Raw genomic sequence first — 18,753 nt, forward strand, 5'->3', positions numbered from 1 at the left:
GTGGTAACAGGAGTAACAAATGAGAACAACAATGTCAGGAACAGCAACATCAATGACCAGCAAAGGGGGACTGAGGGAGGGAGGCATAAATAAGGAAATAACAGGTGTAAATAATTAGCAGGTGCAACAAGTTAACCCCTGCTAGTAAGAGAAAAGGCAAGGCACAATAGCAGCACCTCTGGTGGTTCAGTGGTACTGCAGGGTACATTCAAATAATATCAAGTCCAGAGTAGTCCAAGAGACAGGAGCTGCCAAGACAAAGCAGCATGCTGAAGCGATGCTGCAGTAGAAGCGAAAGCAGATCCTGACAGTATGACACATCTTTTAAAAGAGAAAAAAAAAATTTCTTCTGTTTCCTGAGTACTGTACATTAATTTTCCTCTGTTTTCCACTTTTAAAAAATTCCTTATAAGCTGTACATTGCTTTACATAGGGTATAAAAAAACACAAATCTAAACATTTAAGAAATAGGTTGGGTCAACACAAGGGATAGCGACTTTATATTGTATTTTAGCTAGTGGTTCCCAAACTTTCTCAGTTCCAGCCACCTTAGTTTCTCCAAAAAAATTTCAAGGCATCCCTAAGCCAAAATAATTACCAAGCAGTCACATTTTTTAAGTTGTTGGATCAAAATAATGTACTAAGTATTTAGGTCAGGACAGAAGTACTTATTAAGTTCTATGAAAAAATAATGCACATAAATCCAAGGGAAAAAAATATTTTTATATTTTTTTTTCAATTATATTTCTTTTAAAGAACAATTAACAGCACTCATTAACATGAATACAATCAAACCAAAAAAGCAGAAATATGTACAAAAATGTGCTTGGTTCTTAAAGAATGTTATAAAAATACCAAACTTATTTATTAATGGCATATGTGCACTTGGTTTGCACTACACAACTTTTGAAACCTTGGGATCAGCTTGGACACTGCCACCCTTATTTCCCATTCCACATTGATTTTTTTGAACGGTACTTGCTTTTTATTACAGAAACAACCAAAAATTCAGCTGCACATAGATATGTTGTCGCAAATAAACCAAGGATTCGCTGTGCTTTAGCACACTGGGCCTTCTTGTCACACTGGGTCATATTATCACACTCTGCCCCTTTTCACACTATGCCCCTTTTCACATTGTCACCCTCATCCCACTGTCCCCCTGCATCACATTGTACCCTCCTTCATCACTTTGCACCCTCCTTCATCACCCTGCACTCTGTGCCTCTTCATCATCACACTGTTCCTCTCCACAATCACACTGTACTCCATTATCACACTGTGTTTCTTCATCATCACACTCTGCCCCTTTACCATCACACTGTGCCCTTTCATCCTCACACTATGCCCCTTCACCATAACACTCTGCCCCTTCATCATCACACTTTGCCCTCCATCATGCTTTTGCTTCGCCATCACAGTTTCCCTTTCATTAGTTTCCCTTTTATTACATTGTGCCTTTATCACACTGCCTCTTTCATCACAGTGTTGTCTCTCCATTCCTTTACTTACTTTTTACTTGACCTTCTTTCTTCTATTTTCTTATTTTTCTTCTGCTTTCTTTCTTAAAGCGTAACTTCTGGCTCCTCTCTGCACCGCTCCTCAATGAAAATGTCGGACATGATGACATCATGCCCAACAGTCAGTGAGAAGGGAACAGGGAGGAGAGAGGACGATGCCCGGTCCCGGGAGCCACCCTATTGGTTTGTTTTTTTTCTTGGTCAGCTGGTGGACAAGCAGGGAATGGAAGGCAGAGTGGAGCACCTCTCAGACTTGGCGCCTCATTTAACCATGGAACACAGTTTGGGAACCAACTATATAAGCACTATCGTGTATATAAGCATCTTTTTCAGTCTTTTTCATAAACACAATTCAAACTGTCTCAAAGTTACCCCAATAGAACATATCACTCTAATAGGTTATAAATTCTAAAAGACTCAGAAAAAGATGTTATTGTGCATTTTTTGTAAACTGGAAACTCTCAAACCTGAAGGTTTAAATAACAACCTAAAATGTACTTTATAACAATTGTAATTCTTTGTGACACATTTCTATTTTTTATAAAACATATGTCTTTAGTGTATAATGTAGTGTCTAGAATGTATGCTGTCATGGGCAGGGTCCTTTCTACCCTATGTCTTATGTCTGTCCACCCTTTACAACCTCAATGTTACATCTAAAGCAGAGTTTTCTGTTTGTTCATTCATCCGTACTAGCTGTAATTGTACTAGCTTTAATTGTTAGCTGATGACTATCTACATTTGTGTTATTATGCTTAATTGTATTTCTCAAAAGCACATGATAGCACTAAAACTCCACTGTGGTAAAAAAAATACCAAAAATTGTTTTAAACTCTCTATAGCAGAAGTATTCAAATAAAAACTGGGAGTAGTTATCCGATACAAATATTAAATGATACACAGTCATAAAAAAATACATATACAGGTAGTATATGTAGTTTTTATTTGAAAACGTCTGCCATAGACTGGCATATTCAATTATGTTATATTCAATATGTGATAATGCACCGGAACAGGCCGCAAAGTCAATTCGCGGTACCGCAATGACGTGGATTTTCATGCGCACCCCTTAGGGTTGCGTAGGAAAATCCACATTATTGCAGTACCATATTACTGTCAATACTGCGCACTTTTCACAGTAATGCGCGTTACCGCGGACCGGAAATCTAATTGAATATGCCCCAGAGAGTTTAAAACAATTTTTGGTATTTATTTACCATATTGGATTTTTAGCGCTGTCATGTGTTTTTGATTGTTTTACTTTTAAGAGGGTTTGGCATCAACCCAGGCGCGGGCTGGCAGATATCAGCCCGGCGGGTGCACAGGCGGCCGCATCACATGACACGGGTAAAAATCAGCAGAAATTGCATCCGGGGGCGGCCGGCCGGCCTACCGGATGGCCCTAACAGCAGTGAGTGGCCCGGGGGGGCGATGCCCCCCTGCCCCCCGGCCCAGCCCGCCCCTGCATCAACCCCTCGTATAATACAGCTGCTGTGATTGTATCGTTATTTTTATTAATTTGCTCAGCACAGAACACACAATTGTAATTATGTATTGGTTATTATGTTTATTATATTTATGTATATCATAGATGTAAGATGATTGCCCAGCGCTACGGTACTTGTGGCCTTCTATCAACAAATGATGATAATGATTATAGCAATTTTATTCAGGCATTCAAAATGATGGAAAACAATATGCAATGTATTTTTCTTTTTTTGTAATTTTTACAACATGTCCATGTAACTTATTATTAGTTTATCTATTATTTCTCTCCATATTCCATATGATAAATAGGACTGCTTAAGATATATATTAATCATATATTGAATATTTCTCCTATTCTTCATACTCTCTCTGATTTGGATGATTATGTGTATAGATATTTGCATCAAATGTTTATGTCATCAATATCGCTTTAGAATGCTGCACCTTTAATGTTTACAAGTGGTTTGATTTACTTTTATTAATACTATAGGTGCTATTATTATCAGCTACCCATGTAAAAATAACTTTTTTTTGTTTCGTAAGCTTTCCACAATGTGATAACATCAGAGATTGTGTGAATAATTGCCTAATATTCCCGTAGGCTTGGCCCCAAAATGAGTGTGATACCCAACAATAAGCCCATTAAAATTGATTGGATCATTATCAGGAATGCTGCAAAATGCTTTACATCTGGTCATTTGTTGATAATGAATTGTTAATGTTTTTTATTCTAACTGCATTTACATGCAATCATCAGAGAAATAATGCTCATAAACTACACTGGAATTATCGTTATGGCTATTGGTGACTATTAATATTAATATCTTATGGCAACAAAAAAACAGCCCTGATAGAAATGGCATCTCAAACTTCTACTTTTATAATAATTTATATAGACATAGAGCTCATGTACACCATGTAAAACAATCACGCTATTATAACGATCAAAATACACATTGGCTTTTCAATCTTTGGAACAACGCTTGTGCTATAACAAAGGTGACGTGCAAACAAAAGACTATCAAATTTAAATGTGACTATTCTACCGAAAGCGTAAACTTTGGATGTGCTAGTCTCTGTAAAATGGTGTATGCTCTGTACTGATCTTTTCAGAAACCCAACAGACAGGAACAACATGGAGCATGCTAGTTTTCTGTTTACTTAAATGTTAGAAGGAATCCCAAAAGGCCACATTTTAGCAGCGAGAAGTACTTCCTCATTTAAGGAGACGTTTGATGTGCTATAGCTGCAGGCCATTTACTGAAGAACTCCATTGTCAGTGCTTAGGATGATCCCACTATAGACCAAGGCTTATAGTGATATGAAACAAAACAAACCTCTTAATTTTTCACCTTGATAACCAGACAAAAGTTTACCATTTTACCATGATTTGATTAAACTCACCCTTTTTTCCCGTTTAGCAGTATAATGAAATACATATCCCTTTATATTATTGGAATTCTTAGAGAAAATTATCAGCTACAGTAAAATAACACTTAAATACAAAATTGACCTTTGTTATTCTATACAATTAATAGTCTCTATACTGCTACTTTTTATTTTCAAATTTGTGAAACTTGTGCATGACTATTATATACTGTATTTGTCCTTCATTGGAAGTTTGATCTATTTTTAAATATTTTTTCTACTTTAATTATTATCAAACACTACTTCCAATTTAAACATTTATTTCTATCTGTAGGGTCTGTGGTTAAATGCAATACCCCTAAGCTTAGAAATCAATAAAATCATAGCTGAAGTCAATTGTTGAACTTAAATACAGCGTAATAAGTATGTGGTATTACTATATATCCATTAAGGGGTTAATACTAGAATATGTATAGGCTCTTGTACATTACCCTATTTACTGCTACCATTGGTGATTGTTTGGTATAGATGTGTTATATTTATTAGTGGGCATTACTATTGCCCATAATGTTTTAACTTGTTTTTGTAGCTCAATTTACATGACTTTGTTATCATTTGCTTCTTAATGTAGTCATTATGTGAATTTTCTGCTCCTTAATAGGACTAAGGTACTTTGATTTACTCCCTTCTAAGTAGTATGAATAGGCTGGAAGCCCATATTTATTACTATGGTTAGGTCTGCTGCAATTCCCAATGTGATAGTAATAAAATAGCCATTAAATATACATACAGGGCGTGATTCATGTTCGAATGCAACTTGCTGCATGTGTTACAAAAGGTCACATCAGAATACAGAAAAAAAAATTGACATTATAAAATAAATTAACAAGCCTTAACAGTATAATCATTAATGGAAATACATTTTTAAGAAATATACTGTATATATTTTTTATTACATTAAATACATAAATCCAGATGCTTTTAATGCCTACTGTACATACAATACGTATATATAGTCAATCTTCCTTGCATACCGATGTTCTGTGCTAGCTACTGGCACGCATACATGTAGTTTGTAATACAAAGACTGTACCGTGTGAGTCATCACTAATAGTCACCACTTACACCAGCCCTGTAGTTGGTGCAAATGAGACGGCTGAACCAGGCGTACTTACAAGAAACACAGGCATTGAAACGGTCATATAAGCGTCGGCACACCCTTAATGTACATGGCCTACGTAAACCGCCCCTTCCAGTTCCGCATCTCAAGTTGTAGACAGTCGTGTTATTTGCGTTCAGACATGAATTGCATGTAATTTCATTTCATTAAAGTCCATAATGTTAATTAGAGCAATTAATTTGGCACTTATTTTTGTGTTGTAAATTGTACATTTTTGTAGTTTTATGCCAGACAAAGGACATAACAAAAAAAACCAAGCAAAAATATACATAATAAAAGCTATATGATCTATGAGCCAGATTCAATTCGGTCACGTTAGTCTAGGATTAACGTGGCGTTAGTAGTATTACCTTTAATACGGTAAGTTCTACCCTACAGAAAGACAATTGATTTGAATAAATAAAGATGGGGCCAAGTTTATATTAATTCAGATTATTCTATTTGCTTGTTCAATTTAATTAAACTATCATTTCCAAATTGATCTGGATCACCACCTAAATCAGGTAGTTCAAAGTTAATTCAATGGTGAATATGAGGAAAAATGGTTCACAATTTGAAATGAAGCTGAATCTCATTTGTAAGTACAAATATGGTTACCCATCTAAATATGAATCCTTATATAAAAGTACTTAGTGCTTAATCCCCGTGGACACTTTATGACATGTTAATCCCTTCATTGTCCCTTTATATAAGTGGAGGCTAACTGGCTGCATGCGAACCCACAGATCCATCACCGGCGGCTACCAGCTTCTTCCTGCCTTATTGTCAGATTGTTTTTGTTATAGCTTGTAACATGGGTTTACAACACCTGCTGATATTATCAGAGATATGTATCTCTTTCTTTAATTGTGTTGTTTTAACTTGTTACTAAGATTGAGGGTAATGTGCAGTGCGATTGAAGGTTAGAGTGTTGTTCTGTGCAGTCCCTTAAGTGTTACAGATGGCCTATCACTGCTTTGTATCCGATTTAGACTCTTCTCCAACTTCTCTTCCTTACAGACATCCCTCCTGAGTCCTAACACTTCTGTCCAATGCTGTTTTCCCAATACTATTTATATGTTATGTAGTTCAGTCTCCCAAATCTCTATTATTTTCTATTTCTCCAAACATCACTAGGAGACATCTATATATTAGGCATTACTTCACACCCGCAGCTCTTAGTATAAACAGACTAATGAAAACTAATATTTGATTGGTTGCTATGGGTTACTAAAAGTGTACTTCTTGCACTTTGTCATTAAATATGACCTAACAAGTATCTCCACCATTTGTGCCTGTACTTCCTTATTATTATATTTACCAAGCCTTTGCAAAACATTGCAGAATATGCAACATTATATGCATTTAATAATAATACACATGGCAAAACATGTGTCAGAGATAACTGTACTCTTTTGTTTGAAGGACAAAATAAATTGACTATTTATTTTAAATGCTGTGATATTTGTATAGATTAAAGATCATTAATTATTTTTAAAACTCCAACATACAGAGCAGCTGTAAACAATTAGGGATTCAAGAGTTTAAAGCCTTTTAAGAAGGTATTTATTCTAAGGGAAAGAGGCTTAAGGCAGCAATTCTGTACAATATGTTTCTGAGGGGTCTAGCAGAAGAGATGGAGCAGAGAAGAGATGCACCTGCATGGTAACAGAATTTACATCAGCCTGCACTATTATTGGTTGATAGAACTCCACCTCCTTCCCACACAGAACTCCAGGAGCCAATCTGCGTTCAGTGCAGGACGAAAAACGGAGGGGTTGGCTACACTTACCGGGTAATGATATGGCCAACAGTTTCCCAACATAAAAAAACAATGCTTACATGCCCGACAGTGAATATAGACTGATCTTAAAAATGACACGTAAAGTAAACAACGGTGTTCAGCTAAATTCTGAAAGCAAGAAATCCCAACACTACGTTTTGACATCAGTTAAAATTGTGATCGTCATATTAATGATTTTAAAGCGGCAATGCTAAGTCCCGCGGCCTATCCCTAACCCTAAACCTAACCCTAACCCTAAACCTAACCCTAACCCTAAACCTATCCCTAACCCTAAACCTAACCCTAACCCTAAATCTAACCCTAACCCTAATACTAACACTTAGCTTAGATGAGTTAGGCGGCGGGACTGGCATTGCTGCTTTAAAACCGCTAATATGACGGCCTTCATTTTAAATTACGTCAAAACGGCGTGCCAGGATTTGTTGTTTTCGGAATTTAGCTGAACATTGTCGGAAACTTTACGTGTCATTTTGAAGGTCAGTTTATATTTATTTATTGTCAGGCATCTAAGCATTGTTTTTTTTATGTCGGGAAAATAACTGTCGGCCTTATCATTATCGGGAATATGACTGCCACCGATACAGAGACCTACAAGATAATAACAGTAATTTCTAATGGAAGTGCTGTTTTCCTCTCTGCAACAATTCTCTAGTATAGTAAAGTTGTGGTGGCAGCAGCCCAAAAATTACAGTGTTCTATAGCACCCCATTACACCACTGAGAATGAACTAGATAGATAGATAGATAGATAGATAGATAGATCGATACATAAATATGGCTCACAGTAGTTAGCAATGCTGTCTCACTGTGCTGAGGTCATGAGTTAGATTCCTGACCTTGGCCCTATATGTGTGCAGCTTGTATGCTCTACCCATGTTTCCTTGGATTTCCTCAGGATGCTTCAGTTTCTTCCTACACTCCAAAAAACATATTGGAAGGTTAATTTGCTGCTGACTAAAATGGACCCTAGTGTGTGTGTGTGTGTGTGTGGTAAGAACTGTAAGTTTCAATAGGGCAGGGACTGATGTACATGACATATATTTTCTGTACAGCGCTGCGTAATATAGTGGTGCTATATAAATGAACGGTAATAATAATGATAGAAGTAGACAGTCCTAAAGTGACAGAAAGCTGGATTTCAAGTTACATTTCTTACTCTTTCCACAATGCACATTTTAAGCAGAAAATGTAATCCCTCAAAAATAGGTGCAGACTGATTTTTTGAGGTAGTTCCAAAATCCTGAATGTGAGCAGTTTGTTGTGGTTAGACGGACAATTAGGCACAATTGCACAAATTGAAATGCTTTGTATTCCTCCATATTTTTAGGTTTGTTTATAATCTTTAGTGTGTGTAAAAAAAGTCTAAAATCAAATAACCCAATATTGCATTCCCCTTGTGGTCACACTCTCTGATTCTCACTCCCTGCAGTTTTGAATTGAAATCATTTGTAAGCCTGTGATGTTGGCTGCATGCATTGCATTCCATATGCTCATACTAATCTCTGCACAACAGGTCTGTCACAATTTTAGCCTCACATCTGAATGACTATTTTTCCCAGAATATCACAATCTGTCTCCGACTGTACTGCAGCATCTTTCATAGGTATGCTGCTTGCCTCCTGCAGCTCCTGTCTGCTAGAAATATGTTTGAACTTTGTCATTATGCGTATCTGGCCTGCAGTACCTCCCTACCAACAGAGGTGCTGCTGTCTTACCATTGTACAATTCACCTCACGAGTAGGAGTTACCTCCTTCCCTGATCAGCACCAACACCTGTTCACTGCCTTTATAAGACTGCCTCTCCCTCTAACCTATGGCAGTTCATTGTTGTCTTGCCTGCTGATGATGATTTTTCAGAGTATATTGTGTCCTGTTTCAGACTGACTTCCTGATATCGACCCCTGCTTGTTCCTTGGTTTTTCTACTTATCTTCTGACCCAAACCTTGACTACGTTCCAGCTATTTCCCTGGTACCATTGTTGCTCTCATGACTTTTGATCATTTGGCTTGTTTGAACCTCCTCTACTCTGACACTCACATATCTATCCAGTGCCTTGTGACTCCTGCCAAACCTCAAATCCTGACAACTGTGGTTTATCCAGTACCTCATCCCTCCTGAGTAAACCAGGTATCCTGCCATCCGTGGTTCAATCAGTACCTCGTGCCTCATGCCTCTAGAGTATACTAGGTATCCTGACACCATGGCACATCCTGTGACTTCAGTCTTCTCTGCTTCTCCAGCCTCTAAGTTAGGTCTGGTATTCGGCTACTCTCTACGGCCTCTACGAACTGTGTTACCAATTGTCACTTCCTGATTTATTCTAGCTATCATTGCTAGGAATCCTGATACAGAAATGGTCATTCAGGCTTTGGACTGCCTAACCAGATTGCATTACATACACTCCCCACCTCATCTGGGTCATCTGATGACCGTACATACAAATAGGACTGACCTGTAGATCTGTCCTTCTGAATGAAATAATTAATAAGATCAGGGATTGATCATATAGGATATAGTCAGTCACGCACTTTGAAAAAAAAACAAAAAACGAATATTTGACCAGATCTGCATGCATGTGATCAGCAGAGCAGGGATATTTTTTTTTACCCAAAAGCCACTTTCTGTGCTGTCCTTTTTCCCCCAACCCTACAAGTGTAGCTGGCTAGAATGCATATATGACAAGTATACTCAGAAAATACATGGAATTATTCAGCCCTATCCGAGCCTACGGTTAAATGTTTATAAGTTTATTTAACTTATAATTAATGTATAAAATAAAATGAATATATAGGTAAACAGCAAATATTTCTGGACTTATATTCTGTGGTCTCTAGAGAATGGTCTCCCAACTGTCCCAATTTGAGGGGACTATTTAGCAATCCTGTGGTCAGCAAATTTGTCCCAATTTATGGGAAGTTGGGAATCGTGTTCCCATTCACAAGGATTTAAGGAGGGGGATTGGGGCAGCCTAGCACTTCAGAAGCACTATACACAACACCCAGGGTGCATGGACATGCACATTATAATGCAGACACAATCATAAAGTAACAAGTCCACATCTCATCTCAGAGGTGGCATGGCTGTGTCTCAACTTAGTCATTTTAAATGCTGGGAGGTATGTAGACTATTAAAAAAAACTAATATAAACTAGAACATACTTGCCAACATGGGCAAGATGATTCCTGGGAGGTCTAGGGTGGAGGGGTGTGTGTGGGGACGGGGCTCTAAGAATCGTGTCATTAGCCACGCCCCCAAAACAGACATCACTACTCTGGACCAATAAAAACAGCGGGTGGGGCCACAATGACTCGTCCATGATGTCACTAGGCCCCGCCCCATCTGTTTAGTTTACACAGACGGCCAGGATCAGGGAGAATTGCCTGCCCTCCCGAGAGTCCAGGAAGACTCTCAGAAATTCGTGCAACTATGCACTAGAAACTGATGCATATTTTTATATTGTAGCTGCCACATACACACAGTAAGTTGGACCAATATTCAGTCTTGACACAGCATCAAGACAAGGCATTAATATTGGTTCAGCCAAAAATGTCTGCCTTTACTGCATCTAGATGACAAGTGAACTTTAAGAAGTAGGTCTTTGATAATACTGCATCTGTAATGTTGCAATAGGCTGTTTAGAAGTATAATAATTAGGCACTACATTGATGCAGTATAGCTAAAGCTGACAGTGATTTATGGATTGAGACCTTTGTATTTATTCTCTGATGCTGAAAGGCATGTAGGCAAACTCAATGCTGAGTTGAGTTTGTTATAAGAAAATAAATACATTGCACAGTTGCACAAATAATTACCAATAAATCACATAGAAGGATAGTAAGGCATTGAAAAAATATCTAATCAGATGAATATAAAATAAACACATTCTAAACCTGTGACAAACCAAAGTAAGCTAAATATATGTCAGACAGCACAATCTTTGCGACTGAAAGTCTATCATTAATCAGATCCAGGGCAAGATTTTTGGGGTGCCCAAGGCCTTTATCTTGAGGGGGCTCCCCTGGCACACATTTTCCCAATGTTTCTGTGTCATTGTGATACAATATATCACATTATTGCCCTGCATTGACTCTTTACAAATGTCATTATACTGCCTTATGTAATGGATGTAAGTCAGATAATAAACCAATAATAATATTTTTCCAATATAACAAATCATTTTAACACTCATATTTCACTAGACAAAAAACCTTTCTGTTTTCTGTAATGACTACTGTATTAGGTTATGTTGCACTAATAGATGCATTGAATTAACATATTTCCATTTATAGTAAAAGGTCTAAGTAAGTTCAAATATTATTCTCACCCACATAAGTAGCACCTTAAAGGTTTCTTCTAAACATGCATTTATTTCATAAAGTGTACTTGATGTGTAAACACAGTGAAGGCAGCAATTTTGTTGCCCGGGCCAATATTCCATCTCAATTTATTAGGAACTAGTGTTGTCACCGAAGAAATGAGGCACAAAGCAACTTAAGTTCAATAAAATACAAATATGTCCTAAGGCATCCAGAATAGGATATTATAATAAATTTGGGAAAATGAATGTCTTAGAAAACTATTGTTAAAAATGTCGAAGACAACAAACAAATTAAACAAATCATGTAATATTAGATTGGGATGAATATCAGAATGCATGCAAATAGACACATACTCTTCTCAGTTCATTCCCCTCAATAATAACCAGAGAAGAAAGCAAATTTAAAAGCCATGACACTAAATAAATAGATGGGTGGAAGAACTTGATGGAAAGAGACAAGCATTTGATTTGTTGAAGACAGAAGGGATAAGGGGCAACTTGCCAGGGTGAGGAAGACGGGAATAAACATTTGAGAAAAGCAATCAGGTTAGTGAAAACTAAAAATGAAAAAAATGAAAATAAAATGACTCATTATATACAGTCAATTACATGGATAAGTAAGATTGAAGTAAATAAGCTGATGACAAACGACAGCACTTTGCATCTGCTAACATTTTGCATTTAGTTGCAAAACTTGCATTAAATCATAACAATAATCGGACATGTGTTTTCATTCTGTAGTTTGCACTAAACACATAAAATCTATTTCATGATGGATTACCATGTTTCAGTGCAAATTTAGGGGTATATTTACTAACCTGCTGGTTTGAAAAAGAGGAGATGATGCCTATAGCAACCAATCAGATTCTAGCTGTCATTTTGTAGAATGTACCACATGAATGATAACTAGAATCCGATTCAGTGGCAGAACTACCATTGGTGCAGCAGGAGCGGTGCACTGGGGCCCATGAAGATAATGGGGCCCTCTGCACCGGGAACTAGCGAGCTGTGGATTCCCCTCTCCCCGCTTCCCTGCACCAGGGCTCTCAGCTCACTAGTTCCGCTTCTGATCAGGTTGGTTACTATAGGCAACATCTACACTTTTTAACACCCGAAGTTTAGTAAATATGCCCCTTAGAGTCTGAGGGCCTGAGTCATTAAGGAAAGCATAAAAAAGGAGTAACTTTGCCCCTGGGCAAAACCTTGTTGCATTGAAGGGGGAGGTAAATTTAACATGTGGGGACAGTTTTATATTTGGGGTAGATCGTGTACTAGATCAGCTTTACATTTCAGTTTAAAAATAAAGATATCAAATATTTGTGTGCTACATGAAAAAAACAGCCAGTATTTAATTTATGTACAAAATAATGAACTCATTTGCACCCCTTGTATTGTAACATAGTTTGTCCAGGACAAAACACTCTTTTTTTTTTTGCTTTGCCCTCCTTAATGACTCAGGCTCTAAATGTTAGTAAATGATTCCTAAATTCTTTTTAATTTAATTTAATTTTAAACAATTGTATATTTTACATTTTCTTTTTTAAAATATCTTCTGATTCAATAAAGATGAAGTACTCCCATGGGGCAGCAAGGTGGCTAAGTGGTTAGCACTTCTGCCTCACAGCACTGGGGTCATGAGTTCAATCCCCGACCATGGCCTTATCTGTGTGGAGTTTGTATGTTCTCCCCGTGTTTTCATGGGTTTCCTCTGGGTGCTCCAGTTTCCTCCGGGTGCTCCAGTTTCCTCCCACACTCCAAAAAAAACATAGGACTAGTAGGTTAATTGGCTGCTATCAAAATTGACCCTAGTCTCTCTCTCTCTCTCTCTCTCTGTCTGTGTGTATGTTAGGGAATTTAGACTGTAAGCTCCAATGAGGCAGGGACTGATGTGAATGAGTTCTTTACAGCACTGAGGAATCAGTGGAGCTATATAAATAAATGATGATGTCTGAGAGTTATTACTAAAATTGCACCTGCCAATCGCCCTGATTTTGGCGGAACTATCCTGATTTGCGGAACCATTGAAAGAGTGGGTGTGGTTGTGAGAATTGGGCCATGGCCAGTTTGGGGTGGGACTTCATTTGTCCTGAATTTACCTTTTGTCTGTTAGCAGGTGTTAAAAATACATACTTTTAAAAGCATTCCTTGCAATGCGGAGGGACTAACCATGTTACAATGCAAGGGGTGCAAATTAGTTTACTATTTTGCATGTAAGGAAAATACTGGCTTCTTTTTCATGTAGCACACAGATACTTGTTAGCTTTATTTTTACACTGAAATTTAAAGCTGATCTAGGACATGCCTTATCCCAACTATAAATCTGTCCCCACATTTAAATTTACCTCCCACTCCAATGCAACAAGGTTTTGCCAAGGTGCAAAGTTACTCCTTTTTTTTGCTTTGCTTGCCTTAATGATTCAGGCCCACAGTGATTTGAGTATCTCAGGAGTTGATGACCATCTGGGGTTTTCACATACAAGTTATGTGGGTGAAAACGCCTTGTTATAGCGAGAGGTCAAAGGAGAAGTCAGAGTAGAATGACCAGAGTGGATCATGCTGACAGAAAGGCAATAGTAACTCAAATAGACAACCATGCTTTACTACAATGGTATGCAGAAGAGCATTTCTGAATGCACAGCACATCCAACCTTGAAGTGGATGGGCTACAGCAGCAGAAGACCCCCACCGGGTTCCACTCCTGTCAGATAAGAAGAGGAAATGCAGTCTACAGTTGGCACAGGCTCACCAAAACTGGTCAGTGGAAGATAATTAAAAAAAAAAGTCTGATCTGACAAATTTCTGCTGTGACATGCAGATGATAGTTTCAGAATTTGGCGTAAGCAACATGAATCCATGGATCAATCCTGCCTTGTGTCAACTGTGCAGACTGATGGCAGTGGTGTAATGGTATGGGATATTAGGCCCTTTATTACCAGTTGAGCAGTGTTTAAATGTCACAGCCTACCTGAGTATTGTTGCTGACCAGGTGCATTCCTTTATAGCCATGGTCTACCCATTTTCTAAGGGCTACTTCCAGCAGGATAACGCGCAATATCACAAAGCACACGTCATTTCAATCTGGTTCCATTAACATGACAATGAGTTCAGTGTACTCCAATGGCCTCCACAGGCACTAGATCACAATCCAATAGAGCACATTTGGGATGTGATGGAACAGGAGATTTGTATAATGCCATTATGTCAACATGAACCAGAAACTCTAAGAAATGTTTTCAACACCTTGTTAAATCTATGCCCCAAAGAATCCAGGCTGTTCTGGGGATGAAGGAGGGTCCCACCCAGTACTAACAAAGAGTGGCTATTAAAGTGACTTGATTCATATTTTCATTTGTAAGACTTAAATTAGGCTAAACTGAATAGTGTTTAGCTGAAAGCAGAAAAGTACTTATGTGGGAGAAGGCTGGAATCTGGTGGGATAGTCACAGTTCTGCGTAGTGTACCTCTTCAGCACTTACTTAGGTATACTTCTAGGTGGGGAGGCATCTCCCTAGAGCAGAGGGTAGGACTGCACCTTGTAGTGTGCTGCATGGCTCATCCAGACACAGCAGTGTAAGACCAGAATGTTGATACGTGTTGCACATTTCCTCAAGTATGTGTGTGGTTATGTCACTGTTTCTTACTGAACTGATAGCTGAATTCTCATAATAATGAATTCAGCCCACAAATGACTTCCTCCTTTGTGATATGTGTAGGCAACACATACTCTTTAATTCATGCATGACAATCTTTTCAATTTCTCCCTCGGGAGATCCGGCGGAGAAGTCATGTGACATGGGGGTAGGAGGGGGCTTGGTGCCGTCGTTGCGTCACTATAGTCCCGCCCTACTATAAAATGCAGAAATTCATTCCCGCCCCCACATTCAATGCCATTTATTTTGGCGAATGTGGGAGGTTTGCCTACTCTTCCGGGAGTCCGAGAGGACTCCCCGAAATTCAGGAGCCTCCCGAGAATTCCGGGAGAGTAGGCAAGTATGCTTTAATTTGATTGGGTTGGAGAAGAAATATGAAAGCTAAAGCTCAAATTAATAATATATAGGCACAGAGAGATAAACTTATTCAGTGTGCAGAATAACTTAATACAATTATTCTAAGTGAATACACATAAAATGAGTTTACATTTTATATTTGATATTTGCTTGTTAACTTCAAAGAAATGAACTCCCCTTTCCCCCATGAAACTATACTATAACACATACACAGCAGTAGGATAGTATGCTAGTAGATGATTTGTCTATTACTTTGCACCTGGACTTTTGCTCCTTGTATAAATTGTATTTCTTCCATACTAGATTGTAAGCTCTTGATACCAAAGCTCTCACTCCATTTGTTTCATGTAATGTTCCTGTACTGCAACCAATGTTTGTTTTAGTTTCACACTTTATAACACTGTGGAATATGTTGGCACTTTATGAATAAAAGATAATAATAGCAATAATATAGGATTAATATGTTTTCATGCACTTTTGCACAGAGAGTACATAGGGAAGCAATTGTACATATATTAAAGTTAGTTTCAAGATGATGATTGAATACACACTATGTAATAATATCCGATATGCAATCATATTTATTTGTAAACTGCTTTGTATTCTATACAGCTCTTGGTTTTGAATAAAAACAGTCCAATGTCAGTCAGTTGCATTTGGTTTTAAAACGATTTATCATTAAGCCACTAGGTGGCACTAGAAAGCTCTCAGTATATGGTTTTTCATTATACCTCATTAGAAATGAATAATAATAATAATAATAATAATAATAATAATAATAATCCTAATCTACAAGCCATAGCATAGGTTAGAATTTGTAGTTGCAACAATAAAGCAATAAACACATTACAGTGGTTTTAATTCTTTTTTAATCCCATATAGCATAAAATAATGCATTATCACCTGTCTTTTCATCATATATAATTTTTATGTGGTAATTAAAATAGTAATAACATTATGCAGAACCAATTATTCATAGTGTTGTTGTTGTTGTTATTATTATTATTATTATTATTATTATTATTATTATTGTTATACATAATTTTTTCTTCTATCAACTGCAGAGAAGAGTATCCATAATTTTTTAATACATTTTTACATGTGCTGAAAATATGTTGTGACTTAAATTAGTAGTTAAATCTATAACTGCACTGTACACTGAAACGTTAGGGGATCAATAACCAAGAAAGAAGTTTCCCTGTATGTAACATTAAAACATGCAGCTTAACCACAACAACCAGCATAAGCCATAGGTACTGGGTGCAAATATATATATATATATATATATATATATATATATATATATATATATATATATATATTGCATTAAATGCACAAAACAGGTGCTCTGCTATCCAAATTATATTGTCTATTTGCTAAGTAGAAAAAAAACTTAAAACACTTACACACCAAAAAAAGTGAACTCTGGTGACATTATTAAAGTGGAAGGTTCATTTTTGAAGTTTGCAGAATTTTTTATTCAAAGGGGAAATTACAGAAAGTTTTCATTATTAATTGATTTCTAGGCTTATTATATGAGACTGAAATATTTGTGATAAAGTTCTTGAATACAACTTGCACATTGAACAACATAAAATAGAGATAATATAAATGCATCCGTCTTACCTGTCAATGCTAATGACACATAATGTCATAATAGAGGCTGTACAGCACATCACATCCATGGCTATAAAGACATTACAAAAGACATGTCCAAAAATCCATTTCCCCCCAATGAGGTCAGTGACACTGACAAAAGGCATGACAGCTATGGCTACAGACAGGTCAGCCAAAGCCAAGGATACAATCAGATAGTTTGAAGGCTGCCTAAGTTTCTTCACAAAACAAACAGATATGACAACCAGGCAATTCCCTGCGATGGTCAGCAAGGTGATCAGAGACAGGATGGCTCCTATAACTACTTTTTCAATGTGACCATAATTAAGGATCTGTTCACCACACCGGGTGTCATTTTCACTTAGAAAGCTAGAGGTGGGCAGAGGATTGTTAGTGGTGGCATCTTGGATAATCTTCAGTAGAGGAGGGTTTAAAGAACCAGAAATCATTATAGTGGTGCTGAGGTCCTGCAAATCTTCTATAACATAGGACCTGATGTCATTGTATATGTGGCTGCTGTTGATAACGATGACCATTGTGGTTTGTGTAGCCCATGTGTAGACCCCCAAACACTTTGGGTCCAGCAGTTATGTTATAGGGACTGTGATTGAACCACAAGGCATGTCATTTCTCAGTCACATCTGCAATTTGAGTAGATGATATAGGCTTGCTAGATGGATATACATTCATGGTCAAACAACTAACCTTTAGTGTTGTCTCATAGTCAGTCTTAGTGATCCCAACTTCCCTTAAATACTCAGGTACTGATTCTTTGTGGCCATTCTTCTGTGGTCCAGAACTGAAGGTGCTCAGTATACCTTAGTTGGTCATTTAAGTGGTGAATCCATATAATATATTCTCATCCAGTCATCCAAGCAGTAAAGCAAAATATACATCTTACTTAAGTTCCAGAAATTTAGAGTAGTTATCCTGAGAGCGCTGATTATTAATCCTTCATCTTGTGACGCTATCTCAAGTCTGACAAAAAGCATTCACTTCTGGTTGCCCTGTGATTGTAGTGATTTCCTGAGTCCTTTCATGTCTTCACAGCACCTCAAAGGCAGTGTATGCAGTTTCTGTACTGAAGCTAAAAGCATCCAATCTATCCTTTCCATCATACTGCAATGTAGTTCAGACGCTAGAATTTGTCATTATAATGGTGACATCTAGTGGACAGACTATGTACTGTTGGCTATTCAAATCTTAAAAGCCAAAAGGATTGAGGACTTTTCTGAATATCTTTATGCTTTATGTCCTATTAATAAGACCACTGAATCAAAAGAAGCAAATAAGGCAGACATTATTCTTCCTCCTATAGACTACAGCTGAAGTATGATAACCAGCGGCTCTCTAGCTGTTGTGAAACTAAAAGTCCCAACCTCTGGCTGGAAGGACAAGTAGGCACTTGTCGTTTCACAATATTTGGTGATTTGCAGTAATACTGGGTACGCAGAATCATTTTCATGAGAACT

General features: G+C 37.5%; 1 protein-coding gene across 1 annotated transcript in view; it reads right to left on the reverse strand.

Annotated features, from left to right (window-relative positions):
- Positions 1–18,476, reverse strand: part of HTR7 (5-hydroxytryptamine receptor 7) — an 83,888-nt gene extending 65,412 nt beyond the window's left edge. Inside the window, exon 1 of the mRNA XM_075216420.1 lies at positions 17,291–18,476. Within this exon, the coding sequence (XP_075072521.1) occupies positions 17,291–17,817 (527 nt within the window). The 5' untranslated portion in view covers positions 17,818–18,476. The remainder of the gene's footprint in view (positions 1–17,290) is intronic.
- Between the last annotated feature and the right edge of the window lie 277 nt (positions 18,477–18,753).

Source organism: Mixophyes fleayi, chromosome 6 (assembly GCF_038048845.1).
Source record: "Mixophyes fleayi isolate aMixFle1 chromosome 6, aMixFle1.hap1, whole genome shotgun sequence".
In the NCBI taxonomy this organism is placed as follows: Eukaryota; Metazoa; Chordata; class Amphibia; order Anura; family Limnodynastidae; genus Mixophyes; species Mixophyes fleayi.